The sequence below is a fragment of the Vidua macroura genome, chromosome 8, assembly GCF_024509145.1.
Source record: "Vidua macroura isolate BioBank_ID:100142 chromosome 8, ASM2450914v1, whole genome shotgun sequence".
Classification (NCBI taxonomy): Eukaryota; Metazoa; Chordata; class Aves; order Passeriformes; family Viduidae; genus Vidua; species Vidua macroura.
In genome coordinates this window covers 6,912,068-6,936,831 of record NC_071578.1, presented here as the reverse complement: position 1 = coordinate 6,936,831, position 24,764 = coordinate 6,912,068, and the positions used below count along the sequence as shown (strand labels likewise).

Sequence of the window (24,764 nt, the reverse complement as noted above, 5' to 3'; positions counted from 1 at the left end):
TGGGACACACATCCCAGCATACCTGACTCTCAAAGTGATGCTAACTTAAAAAAGCAAATAAACAAAAACCAAGCACACACACAAAAAATACCCAACAACCAACCCCACAGTGCCACATAAACACAGGACACAGGAGCTATTGAATACTTTGGTAGCTTACTTCATGCATACAAAAAAATCTTGCTTTAATTTAACTCTTCCTTCCAGGGAAACAGGCAAATGTAAAACTAAGGGAGAATCTTTCTATAATGCTTAGAAAAAAGAAAAATTTTCAGAAAATTTTCATCTGCCATACTATCCCATCAAAATCTTCAAGCTAATCTGTTTAACCAACTGTTCCAAAGTTTGGTGTTGTAAGAGCCTTCAAGTACTGCCTGTCATAGGTTAAGAAATGCAGACACATGGAAGGGTTAAGAGATGAACACCTGGAGAAAGCTTACAGGATATGCCCTAGTATATCTCAGCCACTTCAGGAAAATGGGAAACACCCAATGAGATTTTTTACCAAACAATTTTTAATTTCTTAAGGCTTAGTAAGCAACAAGAGGAAAGGACAGAGTAATCGAAAAACTAAAAACTTTTCCCTCCCCTCTAAACTTCTTTGGGATCAACTATTACTCATGTAGAAGCACTCACCTTCATTAAGCAAAAGCTTTCCTTTTTTGAGCCGTGTCTCTTTTTAGTCTTTCCCTGCCCTGGTTTTACCTCTCTTCTCTTCCAGTAAAGGAAAATCCATTATTTTCTTCCATAAGAAATCTTATTTCTCACATTCTAGCACTCCTGCCTTTTTCTCATCATCCTCTTAACATAAAAAAAGTTGCTCCTAAGACCTTAGACATTCAAAATTAGAAGCTGCATCCCAACAAAAAGCAAGACTTGTGTAATGATTTAGGAAGGCAGGAGATTAAGGTTCAAACCCCATCTCTGAGAAGGACTGTGCCCCTGCCCTTTCCCACTTGTGGCACACAGGAAAAGGTTTCCATATGTTCACATAACACCTGCTATTCACATTGTCACATTTTCCTGGAGTACAGAGAGTCTGGAACAGTCCATGAGTTGATGGAGCGCCTGCAGCCATCAGGTCGAGTGTCAGATCTGGACCACAGTCACTGTGCTGTAACCTACTCTTTGTACTACAACAGAAAAACTCTGCACCTTCTGCAAAGGATGCAGCAAACTCTGAGAGAACCTGCTGAGACTACACACCTCTGTTGCATTTCTCCAACAGTTTTTGCTGCTTATTAACTTCGGTCGTCAAAACAGCCTTTTCTTCTTTCAACTTATTTACCTAGAAAATGATAAAAGAACATATCAGAACCAAGAGCATTTCAGTTAATGGCACAAGGCACACAGCACATAGATAATTCAAGCAGTATTTTGCTGCCAGTAGCTCTGTTTCCTAGGTTTGGCTTGATGCTGGTGTTTCCAGTGGGATGGAAAGCATTTTTACTCCACCTTACCGATGTTGTAACAGATGTCATAAAAGGGTTATGAACTACTCCTCCCATGGCACGTTCCAGTCACAGCTGCAAATACATGATCTCTGGAACCTTTCAGGATCAGGTGCCATAGCACCTGGTTGGAAAGTTACTTGACTGTTTGCATTTTAATATAGTCAGACCCCTGTTTCGGTTGGTTTTTTTCCCTGGGCTCTGTTTATTGTCCAAGTGCTGTCAGCTGTGTCTTTCTGAATGCAAGTGTTGCATAGACAGGAAGAGCCACTAAGTCCTGATTTGCATCAGTACATGGCTTATCCAGTTTTCAAGCAGGAATGAAACTCTGCTGGCTTGAAAAGCCAATTTGCTGGTCTAATTATCATGACACGGCACTGCCAATGGCTGAACTTAAGGATATACTCAATGAAGTAGCACCAGTGATTAAACTACATGTCCTACAAAAGTATTTCTTACACATCTATGGGTTTAAGGAAATCCAAAAAAAACCCTGCAGGCTGTGATGGGTGAGGGGCTGTCAGGAAAGGGAGGTGACAGTTGGTAATATGGGCTTTAAAACAGATCAAACAGGTAAGAAGTCATGTGCCAGCTACAGTGGCAGACTGGACTGTGACGTAGAGGGTCCCTTCCAGGGACATGCCCTAAGTGATCCATCACTGGCAGGACTTGAGATTAGACAGTATTCAATTAACTTCACAACTGAACATTTTTAGCAAAATAAGCTAAAAGTTACAGAAAGGACAGACTCCACGCTAACATGGTCTCGCCTTCCATGGTACAATACATACTTCTTCAATTACTTCTGCAAGTTTGCACCTCAGGTTTTCCAGTTCAATGGCCAAGGTCTTCTTTTCCTCATGAACAGATACGATTTGATCTCGCAGCTCTACAGTTTGAGGAAGGAAATGAAGAATATATTTTATTTGAAAAACAACAACAAAGGAAATGTCACAGCAATGCCAGTACAGCTGAGTATGAAACACCTGAACTACGTATCAAGCATCAGTTGTAATCAAGGAACATCCTCAATAATTTATGAGTTTTGCATAAGTGTCAAGTAACAGATCTGTAACTGGGCCACAGTTTCAGATTTACTCTCTTGAGGTAAGCTCCTTGTTCAGTCCTGCTGTCTTTATTTGCATTTTGAATGATTCATTTCCTGCTACAGCAGGGCAAATCCTGCCACCACAGAGGGTCCTCAGTCCTGCTCTTGAGACTGTCACATCACAGAGACTCTGGTATGGAGGCAGCAGAAGGCAATTTTTGAGAAGCATCCTTTGAAACAAATTAATGCACTTCAATTCTTTTTGGATTGTGAGTTCTTGTCACAAGGGAAATAAACAAAACAACAGGCAGTTAATACTTGGGAGGTTTTCACAGAAGAAATTGTCCTGAACAGCTGCCAATTTATAGCCTTTGTAACATTATGTGAACAGAGTCAGAATATAACCTTTACTGATGGAAGAGCTAATGCTTGTAATTTTCCCCTCAGAATTTTTGTTCCTTAATTATTAAAATATGAAATAAATTAAATTCACAATGGAATAAAACATTTGATTATAATCACTTCTTAACAGGAGATCAGTTTGCATACATAATATATCAAGGTTTAGGTTAACATAAAATCACCACAAAAATCAAAATTTATTGATATATATTAGCTTTAGTAAGTGCTCTCATTCCCAACCTGCTTCCAGTATTTCACAGCACTGCTGTTCATTGAATACCAGCCACGAGCTGAGAAAATTGTGGCTAATCAACTGCAGATGATGATGACATGTTGGATGTCATTCTGGTAGGTTTCACATCTTGAAAATGTCCATTCTACACCAGCATCCCCCCTCCCAGTTCTGGAGCCTCAGATTTATTGTCCTCTAAATTAAAAGCATACACTTTTTCAAATAAATAAAAAGATTTGTTTTTTCCCAGAAGATTCTTGATATACCTTGTCCATTTTATGGATTTGTGCTCTCCAGAGAAATTAATGGCAAAAAAAGGTCTCACTGAAATTTATGGGACTTGGATTAATTCTAGTTTTACAATACATATATCAACCTCACTATGCAGAGAAGAAAGCATATCCACAGACCACAGAGAGCCTCAGGTTTTACTACCTTATTTGTGTATCCTTACAGAAAAGTGGTGGGAGGGAAGAAATCATTCCAAGAAACATCCAAAACTTTCTTCAATGGTGAGAAGGCTGAAGGACCTGAAGATCCCCAAAATACCACTTTTCATGCTTTAACGAATTGCTCATCAAGAGAGAAAGCAGATACATCAAAACCTTTCTTCAATATTTCTCTAATTTGACCCTGCTACCCTCCCATCTGATCTGCAGCCAGTGTTTATTCTCTAAATGTATTCTTGACACCTTTCTCCAGTAAAGGCAGGTGGTATTCCAGAGTCTCATTTCCCATTCAGATGGGTTGCATGGTGTACATCACACCATTTGCTGCCTTTTCCTTCATCTAGAGGATGGAAAACTGATAACAGAAGGGTACTATGACACCCTATTTCTTCAGTGGGATTGTTTCACAAGCATTTTTACAACACACACCATTCTTCCTCAGTGATACTTTGTACCACTCCACTGCTGCCACTGCATTCAAAAAGTCAACAATTAACAAGGTCAAACTGAAAGTTCAAAGAAGTTGTACTTAAACATCATGTACTGCTCCAAGTTACAATCAAATAAAAAGTGAAAGCCTTTTTTCTAAAGAAGTTAAGCACTTAATCTTGTCACAAATATGACACAACAATATAGAAAATCACAATGACTTCATCACAGAGATGAGAAATAAGGCTGCTTTTGGACAACGGAAATATTAAGTGTCTTTCAAAAAAGAACCAGAAATTTCTGAAAAAAAAAGCACAGATCTGTCTTATCAATATATTTCCATATTCTCCAGCTTTGCTGTTTTACCCAGTACAACAGTCCCTCTTCAGGCTGCTTGTTTGGTAATAGCTCTGGAACATGAATGAAGTTTGTGCATACAAAAGTACATAATGGAAACAGAAATGGAGAGTTCTGTCTGACAAGCTCTGAAATAATGACATTGCAGTTGAAGGTGACCTTGTCCTTCTACTTCACTTTTATTTTTTTAAGGGTTTTAGGAAATGTTTCTTTTATTGATTCAGTAGCATTGAACTCATTTAGCTGGGTAGATCTCACTTTCCTACTGCATTTAACTTTCTCTGCAGGCTATATATCCCCCACCATCTATGTTACACACTACCAGCCCACCATGCTCTTAGTCATTCCTGGAAATCCTTTGATTCTGACCACTCCCAGAAGCATGACTTGGAACACGACCAGTCTCTGGTCCAAACCAACACTGCTGTTCTTCAGACAACTTCTGCCTTGCAGGTGGTGTAGGATCAGCAACAATGCTCACCTTTTATTTGCTGCTGACAGTGCACAGAATTGCATGATCCAGAGGTAGCTTCTGTATCTGTGGATGACTCATCCTCATCAATGTTAATCTCTTCAGTGATAATTTCTGGGCCCAGTTTGGCCATACAAAGCATACTAATTCTTTTCAAGGTTTTATTTTCTTTGTTCAGCTGAAAGGTGAGAAGTACAAACAGTAAGAAGTTAGTTAGTCTGTCTTTCAGCTGCTGGCAAGAAAAAAAACGTCTACTATTTTTTGTCCTTTATCATTAAAAGATCTCTCAAACAAAGACAAAGTAACATTAGATTAAGTTCCGTTCAACATTAGAATGGTCTGAAGATGGGGTGCTTATCCACTTTTTCCTCTGAGAGGCTTGAATTCAACATGATGCTTTATCCATGTCTTTTTTTCCTCTCTGGTACTTCTGTTTAATAAATACTGTGTAGGTTTAAATCAATCAAATCAACTACATCAAGCTGACTTAATGCTACACAGCCTTTGTGATAGCTGCTTCAGCTCCCCACCTTTAAATGTGTACCAGGAGTCCCAACTGAATGACCTGAAGAAGAGTTTGTGCCCCTGAAAGCTCATCTGGTTTTCCAAGTTGGATCAATTGGTTAAATAAAAATCCTTACCTTCTCCTATGCCCTATTTTGCTTATAAACTACAAATACTACCAGTACTGTATTCCTAGTCACAACAGAATTATCTCAAAATTCTTTTGAGTTATTACTGTAGAGTCAATATACACAAGATGAGAGCCATCTCATGAACCAATTGTTTATGGGTCAGACCACAAGTGAGAAACCACTTTGGGCTGGATGCCTGAACACGACTGGTTGGTGGATGGGACAGAAGGGATTCTACAAGGCATCTCTGTCTTGATCAAGAAAAACTGAACAGGAGTCCACGCAAATGTTTAATTCTCATAATTTCTTTCACTGTCCTGCATCCAGACACCCCAGGGGTGTTCAGGTAAATGTCAGGAGACTGCCCACCCACCAGCCCTGTGCTTAGGTTTAAGAATGAAAATCAATTTTCTACTAATGACACACCACATACCAAAGTCAACATGGACTTCAGAACTCCAATATGCATCTTCAAAGAAAACATACACTGCACAGTTCATCTGACCCTGAATTTTTACCTAAGCATTCATCTCTGACCTCCCTTATCCTCAGCCCTTCAACCATGGGAGATTTATTCAAGAATTTCTTATCTCCTTCCCAAAGAATGAAAGTAAGAAAGTGGGGAGAGTGGTGTGAGGAGCCCTACATGGTGCAGTCAGCTCACAGACAAACAGCCCCACGGAGCAGAAGCGAGTCTTTGAACTGCCCTTGTCCCTGCATTACAGGGAAAGTGCAGAGAAGAAGACAAGTTGCATAAATGTGTTCATTTTCTTGCTTATATGCTGATTGTCTATCTTATGAATTCTAATATAGTGTCATTATGCAAACAATTAAGTAAATACCTCCAGAAAGTACATTGCTAATGCATCTAAATTAAAGTGATTTCTTGCTGGTGTGATTTTTACCATATCTAAGGATGTACTTTGGGCAGGGAATGGGGAGGGAGGGGAAAAAAAAAGAAAAAAAAAAAAGGCAGTCAGCATTGCTAATGAAATTTGGTTCAAAATTGCTGTAATCCATTTTCTGATGAAGTGGCTCAGATGCATTTTACACAACCAAAAATATATAAGAGAGATAAAAACATTCTTTAATAATAATGCACTTCTGATGAGATGGAATATAGAAAATTACACACTTGCTAAATTCATCAGACTAGACGCAATCAACAGAGCAGTGGAGGTCACCTTTCCCCTGCCCTTGCTTTGCTTTCATAAACAATCACCTGAAATGTAATGCAGTGGTTGACTTTTTCCATTTGATTTAGACACTGAAATGCTCATTATTGTTTTCATACAGAGGAGTTCTAAAACTTATTTTCCATTTAACCTAAATGCATATAAAAACTAGAGATCAGGATGCTGGTCCATGAAAATAGAAACCACATTAAAATGGGTATTTTTTTTTTTTTTCTTAAAAGGCAGGAATGGTATCTTGCATCTGGCTGTTAAGTTTTTTGCCACTTCCAAACTATTTCACAGGTCCACTAGATTATACAGAAACATATAAGGGTCATGCATACAATCTCAAGTTTTAAATAAATAAATAGATAAACAGGTGAATAAATAGATCCAAAAAAACCCCAGCATCACTATAATTCTTCTCACCTTAGAAGCCAAAGCCTCAGCACTTTCACGGCATGTCTTCTCAATTTCAAGATGGTTCTGAATACAGTTCACTTCCTCAATAACCATGTGAGAAACTAAGGGAAGAGTTCAAAAATTAGTCAGTATTTTCCTGAGATTGACACATGCCTCCCATGATCAGAAATAGCCTATCTTCTTTTGCTAACTTCCATTGTGAGCATTTCAAACACAGGGAAGTACATACTTAGATAATTTCCACAGATAGGAACTGTTCTGAGCATTGAATATTTGGGTTGTTCCTTTAAGCAATTCTCTCAAGCCGTGTCTGCAGCTTTAGAGGGGCAGCTGTAGAACTGAGCATAAACTTACAGAGGCAGAAGACCAGCAGGAGCCTCCTTGACAAACCTCACTCATCATCATCATTTCACTAACACTTGAGGAATCAGAATGACACCTTTAGGATAATCCCTCAAGAGATGTCTTACTAAGTTCCTTTCCACTTTCTGGTCTGTTTCTCATTCAGTCTCTCTGTGCTTGGGCAGGCCCTAAAATGAGCACCATGGTCTCATCTACCTCCACTCCACCTCAGAACACGGATCTCAACACACTCACAAAATCTTCCCTGAAACCAAGAATGGGCTTACTGCAGCTGGAATGCATGGCTGTACATTTGACGTCACAGCTGGAGGAGCAAGTGACACATCTGCAATCCCTATTACCATTGTGGGTACACATCACTCTAACAGGCAAAAGTGTGATCAAAAAGTTCTGAAACAAATCTCATTTTGTAACATAGGAGACCAATGTGAATCAGGAAGAATTTAACAGTACAGATACATTTTATCTTGCAATTCCACTCCTTTTCCAGCAGTACATACGAACTGTAGTAGTGTTCAAAGTCTAAGGGACAGGTTTAAGGCTGCCCTGGGGGAGCAAAGCAGAAAACCCAAGAATAGTTTTCCATTTCTCAGGCTCATTGATGCAATTCCCCCTTGGCTTTGGCACCCTCATCCAATCCCAAACAGCAGCCTGGACCCTAATTCTGCAAATAATTGCATGGCACAAACTCCTCAGCCCAGTGTCAGGATTTCAATGCACAGAAGGGAACTACTTGCAACTGAACAACACTTTGGAGCAGGAGCAAGGCTGGAAAATAGAAAAGCCCCCTTGCCCTCTTCCAAGAGTTTTGACCAAAGATTGAAGAGAAATATTTAAGCCATCTTTGATATACAGAGGTCATCTTAATAACTACAATATAGGACTTCATGATAGGAAAAAGAAGGTCATTAACAAATGTTATTTATGCAGCTTTATATTTAATATCAACTGAAGTTTTCATTATTGAAGTTTTGTTGTTACCAGAGGAAACTAGCAACACATTGGTTTGCTGAGTAGCTGTACAAAAGACCCAAAATCTACAAAAAAGAAAAGGCAGGGCAGCGTTCTGGTAAATCTTGGTCTAAAAACTATATTCACATGAAGTCTTCTACCACCAGTGCAACCAGACTTCTTTCTTGGATTGTCTTTTTATTTCCACTTAACCTGACTATGGAGAAATTATCTGCTCCAAACGTGTTGTACCAGCTGCTACATACAATACATACAATTTGAGAGAGGAAAAGTTCCAGGCCGTACATCTCCCTGTCTCTTCTGGTTTTATTCCACTGAGCCCTGGGAGCTTTGAGCAATGAGATGCTTTGGGCTTGATAAGGGAGCAATGGAGATCCAGAGCTGCTCCCATTTTACAGACAGGAATCTAAGGGCCTCAAGCAAGGCTAAAGTTAGGAAACAAGGATCGGGCTCTCATGGCAGAACTAGGGATTACTCTTGGTTCATTTAAACTTAATTAACCTGCAATTATGATTAACTCAGGGGAAAAAAGTCTTTCCAAATTAAATACAAAAAATATATTATTTCCTAAGTCTGTCCAAAGTTCTTATTATGTTAATATTAATATTCATAAAGAAGCACTAAGTGGCCTGAAACATCTCTAACCTTGACAGTTTTTTTCAGGGGTAATAATAATCCACAGCAAATGCAGGCCAACCAAAAACCACTTAACTAATTAGTAGTTGCAGTCACCGAGAAAACATGAATCAACACTGTTATTACAAGTGGCACATTTGAGTGGCATCTAATTATGACTTGATGAGCACGATACTTGCATTATCAACATTACTACTGCATCCCATCAGGGACTAAAAGCCGCTGATGGCATTGACTGCGAGAAACTCCCCCTCAATGGTACCGCAGCACCCAACAATCTCCTTGGCAGGGGCACCCTCACTAAATGACATGTTAAGCATAATTACTGGTAGACATTGTAAATAAACAGGATTGGAAGTGAAAATTGTACCAAGTGCATAAGACACAATCTGACACATTGGAAGTGGCAGCCTTAATTGAGAGTTTCTTTGACTGCTCAAGATCATTTCAACTGCATTTCTCGGAGGACAGTGATTATAACTGTGGAGACAGACGGCATAATGGTATCAGCACTGCTGACAGAGCAGTGAATTAAATTGTATCTGCTGTTGTGTGAAAGCCTTGATGAGAGGTACAGATCCTTAGTGGTCTTATCATTATAACACAATGGTCATGTTGTCATCAACCTTGCTGGCTCCAATTGAAAAGAAATGATTGTGTGTTGAAGCTTTCCCCCCCACCACCACCTTCTATCTCTTGTGCTCAATAGAACCAATTTTCAGAGAGCTATGAAATCACGCAATAGGGCCTAAAATGCAGCTGCTTGGCATACAAACGGGGCCCCATTAAACTGGAATCACACACAATATGTGTTTATGCCAGGAGAACAAATAGAAGCTGAGTACAGGCCAAGTTTATTCACAGACACAAAGCCAATGTAGCTCTTCATCAATATAATTGCCTTTTATATTGTCGTTTAAATAATGGGCTCTATTATTGCTTTAAAATCCTAATATTCCTGGCATTTTATCACTATGTTTACAAGGTATGTCCTTTAAAAATGTGAAAGGAAGATAAAAGAAACCTATAAAATCTTACAACATCAAATATTGCCTCAAATTTTAAGTCTTAGCTACTTGACATTTTCTGCCACACTCCAGTATTCCTCATATCATAACAAAAACAAAACAGACAGCCGTTTGTCCAGAGGAATTGTGCTTCTTAGAAAACATTCTTGGTTACCTAAGAGCATTCAAGGTAGTAGACAATTCCTGTTGATTTCAGATTATCTTCCATAATTGTATCACACAAACTATTATAAAACAGAAGTGAGCAAATTCCTCTTTAACACAGTCACACAAAAGTACAGACCATGTGATTTCCTTCTCCTGCATTAACTTCATCCTCATGTCTGATGCTTCATCGTGCAGTTCACTGTACTGGCACAAAGCAGATGTAACAGACCACAATCCCATTGTAATTGTCTCTTCTAAGGAGCTATTCCACCAGGATACTTCCACTCCCATTAGATGTGCTTTGTTGCTTCCAGACACCATACGGTTTCAATAGAACCATTACCATAAAAGTGCAAACCTGAATACTGACGTTCTCACAGCCCAGACAAGAGAGAACTTGCTCTAAAAATTAGCACATGAGAGCAGTTAGTCCTAAAAAACTTCTCCTGGTGTGTCTATGCTTAAAGTAGTATTACTCCTACATGAAAAGAATTGCCATTATTATTATTATTATGAATCTCAGCAACAGCATCAAATCCCACTCACTTCAAGCATACATCATTCCAAAAGTCACTTGCAGAATCCAGGTGAGATAGAGCCACCACTGTATTTTCACCACTTTGCACCTTGAGAATGACTACTTGCCAGAGAGTAGAAATGCTGTAACAGTATTTATTCTGTGGGCAAAGTCTCACTGGATTAGCTCCTTAAACTCAGCTTTCAAGGAGAAACAGCAGGTGGACCTGAATCTCAGCATTCTTAACACTGCTGTAGAGTGTGCAGAACTATGTTTGTAATTGTCTACATCAAGAAAATCCCACTGACATTGTCAGCTTACTTTTCTGAAACTCCTCCAGCTTTTTGACAGCCTCATCTCGTTCTTGCTTGATTTTGTCACACTGTAGAAGAGAAAATTGAAATGAAACACTGATCCAGTTATTTAATTAGCAGTCAGTCACAACATGCAAAACCAACCAAGATCAACTGCCAGCACAATAATGTACAGAAGCCTATCAAAGCATTTCTTTTTCCTTCCAGCCATGTAAGATCAATGGAAAATATGCATAAAAAATTCATTACTCAGGGTACTTCTTAGCCAAACTGGCACACTGTACTTGATTTAGCTTCTGATTCAGAGCTACTCTGAAAATATTTTAAAGAGACACATAATCCAAAACTGATATAAGCAGTTATCCATGTTACACCAACAGGAGAACCACTACTTTGCATGTCAAAAATAGGCTTTAAGTCTAGTTTCTTTAACACAAATAGTCAGCAAAGAGGCCTACACTTCTGTACCCACCCTGTGCAGGGAAAACCTCAAAGCCAATCAGGACATGCTGTTTGATTTCATTACATCATGAGCAAAGTTTCAGCTTGGTAGAGAGAAAGGCACTCATGTTCATGCTTTAAGGAGTTCCCATCACCTAGTTTTATTAATTTTGTGGTTATTGCTAACACTACACAGGCTTGCAATCACTGATCTTATGATGGAACGGTTTCTTCAAAAAGAAAGAATAAAACAGATGTTAAATAGAGTTCTCTAAGAAAACCCATTCTGTAAGTAAATGAAAGAACTCAAAGAAATGAGTAAAATTCACAAGAGACACAGTCAGTGATTAACCACAGTGTGAAAAGCACATGACCCAGGGTGAAGTATGACTGGCACACAAGGCGCCTTACACACACATCCTTCCTCACATGCGGCTGGGCATGTTCACAGCAATAAATCAACCTAAGACCATGAGTTAACTTCTGGAAGAGATCTGTGTGACTGAGCTTCTTACAGTGCAACTCCAATTACAAGGATGCTGGCCACTGGAACAGAACTGGGTAAAAAAAGAAAAAAAAAAAAAAAAACCAAGAAAAACAACCCTGAAATGATTTTGCTCGATTTTCAGTTTTTCCACATGAGGAGCCACTTTGAGTTAGCTGGGAAAGGAGCCTGCTGTTAAGCAACAAGAAAGGGGAGAGTCTGATTCAAAGGCAGCCAAATTCAAGAGAACTCTTCTATCAGCTACAGAGGACCTTGGATGAGACCCAAAGAAGGATCTGCTCTTGGGCAAGGCGAGGATGCCACTGGTGCTGGCTCAGGGGCAGCTGACGGCTATCTGTGGGAGCAAAAGGAGTTGCACTCAACAAGAATTCTCTCTTCTCATGGCCCTGGGGTGATGAGGCTTCAAGGGACAGGGGCTGAGTAGGAGGACAGGTCAGTCACCAGCTGCTGTAAGGACTGTGAAACAGGGCAGAGCTGCAGAAAGAGCAAAGACGTGCTGAGCAAGCAGCGCCGGACGAGGACTCACCATTTCCTGGGGCCCTGTTAACAAAGAACCTGTGAAGAGAATCTTGCAGAGGAGAGGTGGGAAAGGGAAATCTCTGCATGAATCTTGCTGCTTGCTGTCCTCCCACTGTTTCCTCAGCAAAAATTTGTGTTACCTTCGTGGCAGAAGTGCAGCCTAAGAGCAGAAGGCAGTGAAAGATGCAGAAGGTGTTTGTGGCTGTTCTGCAGAGCACAGTTCCGCCACAGAAGGGGAACTGGTGGGAGCTGCTGCCTCCTTGGATTTTCCAAGAAAGACCCTGGAGCCACACTGACATATTTCACCCACACATGATTTTTCTGCACACTGCAAGCTTTCAGCCCACTGCACATTAAGTGAGCAATTTAAAACCCAGGAACATTAGCATTTTAAGAATCTGTTGCCTGTGGAAGTCAACAACTTTCCTACTGATGGAAGCCTTGATGTAGAGGACATAGCACACTCCCTTATCCCAATGACAGGGAAAACTCCTTTTAAAATCCTCCAGGCAGCACGCTGTAAGGCAAAGCAGCTTTCCCTGTGCAGTGAAAGGGGAAGTTAAATGACCTATTCCACTTCACCTCGAGTGCTATTTGCAGAGAGAGCTCCATTTGGACCACGGCAAGCTGACTATTCTCCTCATAACCGTGACATTTCTCTGCACAATCAGGGTCTCTAGGCTTGGGTCTCTGCAGAGCAATTCCTGCTCCCAGTCGCAGTTTTCTCAATACCTTCCTTTTGCTGCTACTGTGCTTCAGAATGAAAGAAGAAGAAGAAAAGGAGAGTGGGAGATTGCTGCCCTTGCTGAAATGATCAATGGAAAGCACTTTGCCTTCTGTCTTGCAATCAGAGCCATGTAAGCAGAGCTGTTACAGGTCCTTCCAAAAAATACCCCAGTTTATCTTCTAAGAATTAGAAAAATTTGAAATTTTCTTTAACTACTTAAACTGTTTCAAATTTGAAATATACACAAAAATAAAAAGCCTATAAGCTATGTTTCATAATAAAAAATACTGTCACCCTTCAAAACAAATTGACCTTACCTTTAAAACTGAAAAGTTTAAAGATCAAAATTTAGACATATGAGCTGCTCATAAAATGTCCCACAGAAGTCTTAAAAGTTCATAACCATCTCACTTTTCAAAAAGGCAATTTGAGGCATACACAATAGAATCATAAATGGACACAAGTATCACTCTTCCTAAATATTAAAAGGCAAATAGCATAACATTACTATCAAATCTACTGTTCACTTTCCACATTCAAGCACACGCAACTGCTGAGGAGAAACAGTTTCCATGTATTTCCTAAGCTTCCCCTTTTCACTGTTAAGGGATAACTCCAAACTGAAGAATACCCTTGAATAAAAATTTAAAAGTTTGTAGCTCCTGGATTGCCAGACAATTTTCTGTTTTTAATTTAATGAAGAGTTCCAGCTTCTCTGCAAAGTAAAATAAGCATTTATTCTATTTTATTTAATATATCTAGTAGTAGTTATCTAATATTTATACCACCATTATCTCACTTATAAAAACCCCAACAATGTACACACACAATATTGCAGTCCTGAACTGGCTACAGGGCTCAGTGATAATCTCCTAGCAGCAAAAATACATTGCACCTGTATTTTTAAAAATTAACAGTCCAGTTGCCAAAATTAATTTTGTGAATAACTCCATATATTATTCATCTTTGCAGGCGCAAATTCAGAAGATTTGTCGATCACACTCCTTCCAGATTTTAGCCTTCTAGCTAGCCAATACACAAGGCAATACTTTAATTTCTCATTTCTTGTTTATGCTCTACTAACAGGCTTCTTTTTTGCCAACTACTTTGTACATAAGCTCCTACATACTTCAATAAAAGGCCTTCAAAGGGCAAAAACAACAGGGAGATTGTTCAGTCCAGATATTAAGATGCAAGAAGTTCACATAGTAGTCATATAGTCAATTAAACCATTGCTAAGCAACACAAGACACAATTCTTTCCCATTTGCACAGATTGTGAAATGTATGCAGATTTAATGCTCATTCTAAAATTGTGAGTTTGGTGCACTGCTCAAAAGTATCCAGTGACATTTGCAGTACTCAGAGAAACAATGAGGATGCCATCAAGGCAGAATCCCCTCCCCATTCCCACTTGGTGACAAAACATATAATCCACTCCATCCATGTGCTTTAGCAGAGCAAACACCATGAATGATGTATCAGAGATACAGTATTACACCTACTGTTTTGGATAGCTGTCTTGCTTTTTTTTTACCCCTACTGGCAGCATGACAAAACACTGTCAAAACCAGCGTTCAGAGTCATTTCTGTCTGATTAGCAAGTAGTCAAATATTTATTCATGATCTGACTCTGAATATGTCAGAACTGCATATTAAGTTACCCACATTTGTCTGCAGCTGAACATTAGTTATCCATTTTTGGGGGGCTCATATGAATGTTTTGTTGGCTACGTCAATAAGAAAGGTGACCTAAGAGATGTAATCTGCCAATATAATTTTGGCTCCATTGTTCCTAAAAGTATTTAAACACACTAACAAAAAATGTCTGGGGAAATGTTGTCAGAGACTCCACCAGTGGTCTCCAAATTGGCAGTTTTGCAAGGCAATGAGGAAGAGACACTGTGGATGAAAGATCTTGTCTTTTGCTCCTGAATTTCCATGGTTATTAGCATCCCTTTCAAAGCAGCATATTTTTGAAATGAAGTACAAAGTAACCCACATAAAAGTCAATTTACTTCCTAATTTTAAGAAAAAACATGGAACAAGGAGTATAAATTTTAAAGAATTAAAATTATATCTTAAGTTAGCTGCCCATTATCCACTATGTTCCATGTGTCTAATGGAAACTAGGACAATTTCTGCATGCACAGCTCATCTTTCAGAGCCATACAAGCACAGCAGTGACTTAGGAAAGTATTCCACCAAGTGTACCAAAAGCACATACACACAGACTGCTATTTCATTGCTCTGTGGCACTTTCTACACACAGTCTGCAAATCACCTGCTAAAATAATTATCATCTCATTCTCCTGTTGATGCAATTATGTGACCACAATTGATACAGTGGAAGCCATTTGCTGACATTCACAGTGACAGACAGAGGCAGAAAAAGGAACAGAAGTTCCCAGACCCACAGGTAGAGAAAGCCTGTGCTACATTTTTCCAGCAGCAGGTTTGATCCTGCAAAACACAAACTAAGATACAAAGCAAGAGATGCTAAGGACCTTTAGGATTAGGATTACTCTGCCCTGCCATAACACAAGGAATAGTTTCTTCCAGTATTGGCTCTGGAAGCAAATATAACCATGATCTCTGCATCAGTAGAATTTTTTTGTTGTTGTTGTTGTGTTTTTTTTTGGTTTTTTTGGGTTTTTTTTTTGTGGAAGAAATGCACTTAGAGCCTCACACTTAACCACTTGAGTCCAAGCACTTGAACAATGACTGCTTACACAAGCACACCAATTTGCAGGATGGAGTTTTTGGAAGGAGAAAACTTGCGTAACAGCTGAAAATCCAGCCCTGAGCACGTGTTTAACTGATTTGCTCAGTTGGGAATGTAATCCCCATACGCTCAGGCTCGGGGGATTTTTGGGTGTTATGCAAGAATTCCAAAAAAGTTCAAAGCAGCCTCCAGATGAAACACACAAGAGTAGCTAGAGATATGCAGCTGTAGGAAAGAAGCCTTGTGAGAAAGAGGAGCAAGGAGGCAAGAAGAGCAGAATGGAAAAAACAACCTCAGAACATCTCATTCCATCTCAATTTCAAAAATAAAATTTTCATTGACATTCCCTCTGAAGAAAAAAAAAAAATTAAATAAAAATGTAGCTCAAGGGAAGTCTCCCCATTCTTCCCTTTCTAAGCTAAACAAAGCTTTGCTGAAGAAACACCAAAGCTGGTATGACTTGGGTTCAGGGCAAAGCTGGGGAGCCTTTTTTTCATGGGGTGTACACATGTCCTGGTATGGCATTCTCCACATGTGACAGAAGCCAACAGCCAGCACGGGACAAACTAAAGGAACAGAGCAGTGCAGGGTAGGACACTGAAACCACTCCCAGGCTGCAAATGGTTTGGAGACTGCAAGAGAAACCTGCCCAGTGTTAAACACGCTCCTACACGCCTCCCTTTCTGCTGTCAGACACCGCATTCTGGGCTGGATGGAGTCTTGGTCTGAGTCAGCTTTATTCTCATTTTCTTCTGAGCATTTCTTCCAAACAGCAAAGAGAGAGAGGACAGATTTCCCGGGATATCTGGGACATTGGTGAAGGACAGCAGAACAGGAATGCAGCAACAACCAAAGTGAAAAGGACAAGGAGGTCAGAGGATAGGAGGGAATGAAGCACAATATACTGACCTTGTAGAAATACACATAATCTTTGCCAAATCATAAGTGAACCTAAGTATCAAATTTTCTTCAACAATAAGAAGAGCGTTAAGGACAAGGTCTTCTCAATACAGCCTTGAATTGAAACATTTGTAACTAAAAATGACCATTCCAAAATGATTTCAGAAGAAGCTGAATTAAATCTACGTGTCTTGGCAGCTAACGGGGATTTTAAATCTAACAGATTTCTTACATCTTCATCTCACTCATACTGGAGAAAGGAGAATTTTGCTTACAATACAGTGTAGCACTGACTCCTCTGCATTCCTCCCTACCTTCAGAAATCATATTCCTATATTATGAATGTTCAGAAGCTGAGGGAAGTTGTTCTCTTTTTTTTCTTTCCAGTAATTAAGTCCCCTGTGCAAATGAAGTCATAATAAAACAAGACTTAGATCAAAGAGAAACAATTTTATCTTGAACACGTGACTTGGTCTATGCTCCCAACTGTTATCACAGGCAAACCTGGTAAAGCAGCAATCACTTATAATATATTTACAGGAACTTTTCTGGAGTGGGACAGCCAGAATAGTTGTAAGAGTTGCATTCATTGCTCCATAAAACACATAGGTACAAGTAATATTATTATTAAGTAACAGTGAACTCAAAAAAACAGTCAACCATCTGCCACAGTCCACAAGGTATTCTGGTATTTAGCATTTTAGTATTAAATGAATAATTGATTCATACAAACCTCTTCCTTTGTTTTCTTATTTTCTGCTCTAAGCTCTTCATATTCGCCAATAGCTACACAAGGGGAAAAAAAGAAAAAAAGTTAATATAGCAGTACCGCTTCCCAAATTAGCTCTCCATTTGATTAAATTCAAAACTCTTGTTTGTCTATGCAGACTTCTTAAATAACATGGGTCATAAACTTCATTAATAGCCTATTAATATCCTATGAACTGGATAGCCTTCTAGAATTGAAGCAATTAGAAAGTGTCTGAAAAAGGTGGTAGCTCCCAAAACAGTCAATTACTGATCAATGTAGAGTTAAACAACCTTATTGATTGAGTTCAAAAATTACCAGGTGAATACACTGGTTTGCAGTGACCATTTTAAACCCACTCTGGCTCAGGTTACAGACCAATCCTAGAAAGAATGCTTGGTGTGATATATGGGTACCTGCAGAGTAGCTGATCCGTGCACCAGTAAAACCAAGGTCTCCCATCAATCCCTTTACTTTGTCCCCACTTCTTATTTACCCAAAATTCCTACCCACCACCCATGCCCAAGAAGCAGAAAAAAAAAAAAAACAACAGGTAGGTGAACAAACAAAAAATCACAGTGGTGAAACAATGTATTTCCTATACAGGAGCACAAAGGCTGTGCCTCTTAAGAGGTCACTGCTCCACTGCCAAGCTACTCCCTGTTCCCCTCAGGAAAATATGGGAAGAACCTTCTACCATCCAGATGCAAGAAAAGGAATGCAAACTGTACCAACAGATGCAATTCAGGTTTCTTCACACCTGAAAACGGCTCGTGTTTGCTCGCCTTTAAGGCAAAGTTATTCTTGACATTCAGTACTTTACAAATGACTGAAAAATGTAAATACAGATTTGCTCCACCCTCGACAGCTCTCTCCATATGCCTCATGAACAGAGAACTCTGACTCATTAGCCCTGAAGGAGAAAATAACAGAATATTCTGGGCTATAGCTCTTAACCCAGCCAAAATGCCTTCTCAGCCAACCCCTCTCTTTCTTACAGTAAAAGAGTAAAACCCCAAAACAGCCAATATGAGTGAACACAGCATGTTCCTTCACAACAGTGGCCTCACTTATTCACCAGCTACTGACTCCAAAGCTCAGCTGGCCAGAAGGGACTGTCCTGGAAACATATCAGTGCCCTTAACCAGCATTAAATTGAGCAGGAAACTTTGTATGCAGAAGCTCCTTTAATTATAACTTAGTCTTTTGATCTTCAGTTGTGAACCTGGGTCTCCTGAACCTGAATTTGCTAACAAAATGTAAGTATTATCTAAATTAGATATTTTATATATTACATACTTACTGTGGCTGAATAGGACTTATTACTAAAACAAGTACTTATTACTAAAAAAGTATATAATGACTGTAATTCACAATGAACAACAGTGAAGACACCTTCATTTACACAGAGTGAGGTAGTGACTCTTCCTTCTCTTTTTATTAAAAAATTAATCAACCCCTTTCCTAAAGCTGCATATTAAAAAACACAAATTAAAGAAAAAAACACCAAACTTTAAAAATGCTACATGCATATACTTCAATATTTATACTACAAACCAGGGCAGCCTTCCAGTCGATTGAGAGCCATTCCATGCCAAATCAATAAGTAATACCACTTCAGGATTTAAAATCCACTTATTTAGTCAAAAAATAAGTAGAGCTGCCCAAGGAAGCAAGTGTCACTCCACTGTTTTTGCTTCCATACCATGGACCAGGCATGTCTTTACTGGTACAGGCAGGAGAAAGAGCTGACAGTGCAAGAAGTCCTCTGCTCCAGATGAAACAAGCTAGCCCAATTAAGTCATATTTTGTTGGTAGAAGTAAACTAACACCTGGCTTTTTGGATGTATCATTAGAGACAGAATTACCCCTGTCAGCACCAGAAGCTTTAATGGAATTGCTGCCACCACATTGTTCCTCCCAGTGTACACAAAATAGGAAGAATCAGGCCAAGAATGCTGTAAAAACTCTTGAACAACAGTGGCCTCTTACATGTACAGCATGCACAAGACTGTGAAGTGCTGTCAAAAGGACAAAAAAAAAAGCCAAAAGGGATCATTTTTTCCCTTGTTCACCATTCTAGGCTCAAAGATCCCTTCTGCTAAATCCAACTTATCAGTATTTCAACAGTAAGGCACCAGCAGCACCAGCCTGGTGCAAACTATTTTCAAATAATGCCTGGGTGGCATTTTTAGCCCCTCCTTCTGTTAAGGGGAATCTATAGGACAGCATTACACTCAGCACCTTACAATGACTCCAAACCTTGACTCACAGTACACAAACCTATTATCAGGCCTAAAGCTTACATGGGCAAACCAAGCTTTTGGTCAGGTATCAGTTGCATTTGCTGAAACCAGCACAGCTCAATTACCTTACAGTTCTTTAAAAAAAAAAAAAAAATCACCTGGATAAGTACACAAAGATAAGTGTTAGGTACAAATACTGTAAGTCAGTTCCTGCATCTGTGCTCCCATATGCCTTGATTTTACTCAAAATTTGTGAAAGTGTGTACATGTAAATTTAATTAAACCCCGAATTTCCATCTTGCAGTCTTACAGCTTCCTTGAAAAAACAGGGAAGGAAAACTAAACACACCACTGCCTGATAAAGACCAACCACTAAGTTCACACCAAAAGATTTGCCTTCACAAGTTTCTGAAAAAATATAGGGTACAACAGAAGAAACTGAAGTGGGAAAAACATCTGAACTCTAATACATTCAAGCAGGATGGGTTCTGCTGGGGAATGATGGCTGCTGTGTATTAAGATATACACACAGGTACATGGGGAACAAATAAATTATAGAGCAGGTAACTATAGAAGGGAAGACAGCAGCCAAGAAGGTGTCCTAAGAAATTCCTCTGGTCATAAAAATTACCCATCTGCCACAAAGTAGAATGAATTTGTCAGACCACATTAGGAGCTAGTCAATAGCATACATTTAAAAGGTACTGCTCTGAGATATTGCTGTCAGATTAGCAGACCAGTCTGTTCCTAAGAAGATACATATAAGATGTTCCCTTATTCAAAGGTGCTGACATTATAAGAAAAAGTTTTAAGACATCAAGTAGATCATAATTAAAAAAAAAAAAAAGTATACAGAGCCATAGTGCTTGGGACTAGAGACTGGAAATCATCACACTTCATCAAATCCAGCCAACAAACACAGAGCAAAGTTAGACCTTTTGAAAATGAAGAAAAAAATCCAGGCAATATAAATACCTTTAGTATATGTGTGGTTAGCAGCAGTTGTTAACCACTGTAATTTAAGAGTGACCAGAAATGTGGCTATGACAGCGGCTGTGCTGAAGAATAATTTTACCTAGTTTATAACTCCAGACACTTTGATCACTGACTCCTGTTTTCAGCGGAACAAAAAAGAGACTATTGCAGAAGATGACTGTCTTTAAGGGCAAGGTACCAGCAGTGCCAATAAAACCAAAGACAAACAAGGCAATCTTCCAGTCAGGTAATCAACTACTGTTATGATTCAGCTGTTAGTCAAGTTTGCTACCATTCCTCAGGTTCTACAACCAACCACTAATAACACAAAGTTTTGCCAATCTGCTTTTTTTTTGTTTGTTTGTTTGTTTTAAGTCTTACCCATAGGAATATAAGGGCCAATTGAATAGAAGCATGCATCACTGGAAACATCACTTAAAATACAGTGAGGCAATAGTAATATTTATAGAGAGACAGCTTTATTAAACCATGACATTTCAGAAAACTATTTGAGGATTAAAACTCAAACAACACTTTTAAGTCCAAAATATCATCAATACAGAGATCTTGTTTCTTCATGATGCTCACCTTAAACTTAGTAACGGAGCAAGCTGAAGAATGATCAGTATCAGGTATCTGAGTCTAACACACAGGACTTGGAAAATTCAGCATGGGTGAAAGATAAGAGTATCTTGCACACAGATGGCTTCAGTGTCCTTTTTGCTGCTCAGAGCTTTGCCAAACAGCCAAGCAAATTTGCCCAAGCCCCAGAGAGCTTTAGAGCTGCCACTGAGAGTTGAGTGGGCAGCTACAGAACACCTGCCTCAGGTTCAATCTCCCGACCTTGGTGAGGAGAAGTTAAAGCAGCAGTTGGAACGTGACAGCAGTCAGCCACAGACGCTGCTGCCCGCCTTCCCCCCCACCTACGGCACCAATTCTCAGACACTGCATTTACCTGGAGCCAGGCAAGCCTCTCAAGACTAGAAAAACATATCCTGAAAAAGAAACCAAGCCAACGGCTACTGAATGAGTCTTTTCTGAAATCTTTCCAAACCCATTTGCATTTTACAGAAATCTGACTACCCATCAGAATGTTACAAAAACCTGAAGCCGTACACCGCTCTGAACAAAATAAAGATAGGACAAGGCTGTGTTCCCATTACCCCAAATATTCAGATCCAGCAGATCCTTCCACCAACTGCATTTATTTCCAAGATAATACTGTTATCTGCATTTGGAAGCAATAAACAAGAAAATTAAGAGACTCTGTTCAACAGACCATCCTAAAATTACTTGAGGGAAGTTAGTAGTATCTAAAATAGTCTTGTTTTGCTACCAATAAGAACGGAGGGGACACTATCTATTCCAAATTACAGTATATAAAGAGTTAGCAAATTTACTTATCTACAGTAACAATATCTTTTATTTTACAATTAGAATAATTTCATTTATCTCATTATCTTTTCACTGCTTGAGTTTTTCACTCTAGGAACCAGACTCATCAGTCAACACAACTTAACTACTGCTTTAACTATGTGTGCTACCATATTTTTTACATAGTTTTAGATGTAAAACAGAAGAGTATTTTAATTTTTTTTCCACTTTGTAACTTTTTGCCTACATAAAACAACTTTCTCACCAGCCACATCATCAAAAAAGTGTATGTTAGCCTAACAACACCCCACTAAAACTCCTGTGTTTAAGGATGAGCATACACCAAGAACAGAGCCTTACAGGACTGGGTCTGCCAAGTACAGCTTCTATTTCAACAGCTCAGGTGGATCTGGGACAGCCAGTCCTCAAGTTACAGTAACTTTCCCTTGAACTAATTCCTCTAGTCCTGTAAAATTTCCTGAGACATTAAAGGATACCCAGCACACTGGAGGAGACTTTCAGAGAGCAGAACTGAAGCCCTGCTCTAAACAATTTCAACAGGCTCAGTTTTCTCTAAAGAATACCACAAGCTTGTCTTTTTTGCAACTGATCATTGTCATTTTAACAAATGCTCTCTTGGAGGCAACAGTACTAGAGGGAAGCAGTCAGTCAGCATGAGAATAAGATTTTGAGCCTTATTTTTTGGTCTCGATTACCAAACACTCAGCTGAAAGATTATCATTTTACATCTAATGCGTCCTTCCAAAGCAGAATCTATCTTGTGCTGATGGTAATCATGAACTTCCAAAGCTGAGCATACAGGAAAAACCCAAAAAGTGACAAAGCAGGTCATAAATAGTCCATTAATACTCAAATGAAACTTGGTTAGGAAAAGCTTCTGCTATACAGCAAAAGTGATGGAGCACATTTATGGTCAGAATGAATGACAGAAAAATGGGCGCTGATCACACCCCTGTAATTTCACTCTTTTACACAACTTTGCCCAATAGTTCCTCTCCAAATTGCCCCTCCCTGGCTCCCGGGAGACCAGGAGAGCTCAGTTGTGGGAATTAAGAGATGTGAATTCCAGCGTGGTTCCTTCACACCTCCTGCACGTGCGGCTGTGGCACAGGAGGCAACACCGACTGCTTGGTGCACTGGAAGATGTTCACAATTTAAACAGTTCTTCAAACGTTTGAATGTGCCCACCTAACTAAGGCTGCAGCTTTGCTGGATCAACCTGGCTCAGGGACAGACTGACCACAGGGGAGTTAAAAATGGCTTATGAGCACCCCAGCTCTTTTCCATGTGTCTTCTTGCAGAGGATTAAATATTACAGCGTTCTGGTTTCTCAGACTATGCACTCACAAAACTGAACATGCTGAAATTCTGGCCTTTCCTACTAGAGCACCGAAAGTGACTCACACACGCACCAAACCAGCCCAGCATGGAACGACTAAAGTGCTACAGAAACCGATAGCGTATCAGGACAGCCCTGAGCTATCAGCGGGAAGTTTGCTCGCTCATGGGGACTGGGACGGCAGGAGTTCGATGGGTCGGGTCAGGATGGGACCCTGCAGCACGGAGCGGGAGATGGGACACGCTGACAGGTTAGGCACGGCCTGGCTCAGCTCCACGTCAGGCTAAGCTCCTCGGACGGACAGCGAGGCGGGTAGAGTGTCACCCCTGGAGCTGTCCGGTGCTGCGGGCTCTGAGCTCCCCGCCAGGGCAGCACCGAGCGGGCAGCGCCGGGCCGAGGCACCCACGGCCCATGTGCGGCACCGCCGCCTCCCGCCACCGCCATCGGCCCCCGCGACGGCCGCGCTCGCAGAGCCGCTCCATCAGCTGGGCTGGAAAAGCCCTCTGAGGTCATCGAGTCCAACCCATGGTCAGCCACAGCGGGCACCTGCGGGGCGGCGAGGCAGCCGCGGCGGGCGCTCACATGGGGAAGAGCCAACACGTTCCACTGCCCTGCATTATTTCATTAAGGCTTTTATTATTTCCCTCTGCATGGGCAGAGCAAGGGCCCTGGGAGCGGGGCCGGGGGACGCCCAGGCCGCGCCCGCCCCGCCGCGCCCCGTGCCCCCGGCGGGCGCGGAGCCCTCGCCCCGCGGCGGCCGCGCTCCCGCCGGCCGAGCCGGGCCCGCGGCGGAGCGGGGGGAGCCGCTTTCTCCAGCGCCGGAGGCGGCGCCGCCCGCCCCTACCTTGGTCCTTCAGGCTGGCCAGGAGCTCCAGCTGCTTCTCCTCGTCGGAGCTGTTCATCCTGCCCCGCCGCCGCCGCCGCCACGGGCCGGCGGCTGCCCCGCTGCGCTCCGCCCCGGCGAGCGCGGCTTCACCTGGCAGCGGGCGGGCGGCGGCGGCCGCAGCCCCGGGGCGCGGCGGGCGCGGCGAGCGGCCCGGCCCGCTCCGCTCTGCACATGCCCAGACTCCCGCGGCGCCCCAGTGAGCATGTGCGGGTGCGGGCACGGCGGCCCCGGCCCCTGGCAGCTCCGCCGGGCGGGACGCGCTCGGAGCGGGGCTCCCGGCTGCGAAGGGAGTCGCAGATCAGTTGGGCT

The 24,764-nt window shown here is 41.0% G+C and overlaps 1 protein-coding gene across 3 annotated transcripts in view; it reads right to left on the bottom strand.

Annotated features, from left to right (window-relative positions):
- SHTN1 (shootin 1) overlaps positions 1 to 24,545 on the bottom strand; it is a 54,758-nt gene extending 30,213 nt beyond the window's left edge. For 2 of the 3 annotated variants that reach the window (XM_053984050.1, XM_053984051.1), the window contains exons 1-7: positions 24,414 to 24,545; positions 17,600 to 17,652; positions 11,058 to 11,118; positions 7,080 to 7,174; positions 4,850 to 5,018; positions 2,243 to 2,340; positions 1,207 to 1,288 (exon numbers count right to left, since the gene is read on the bottom strand). In XM_053984050.1, coding sequence (XP_053840025.1) covers positions 1,207 to 1,288; positions 2,243 to 2,340; positions 4,850 to 5,018; positions 7,080 to 7,174; positions 11,058 to 11,118; positions 17,600 to 17,652; positions 24,414 to 24,471 — 616 coding nt within the window. In that variant the 5' untranslated portion in view covers positions 24,472 to 24,545. Of the gene's footprint in view, positions 1 to 1,206; positions 1,289 to 2,242; positions 2,341 to 4,849; positions 5,019 to 7,079; positions 7,175 to 11,057; positions 11,119 to 17,599; positions 17,653 to 24,413 lie in introns of those variants that run through there. The other variant, XM_053984052.1, reaches the window with a different exon arrangement.
- Positions 24,546 to 24,764: the final 219 nt, after the last annotated feature.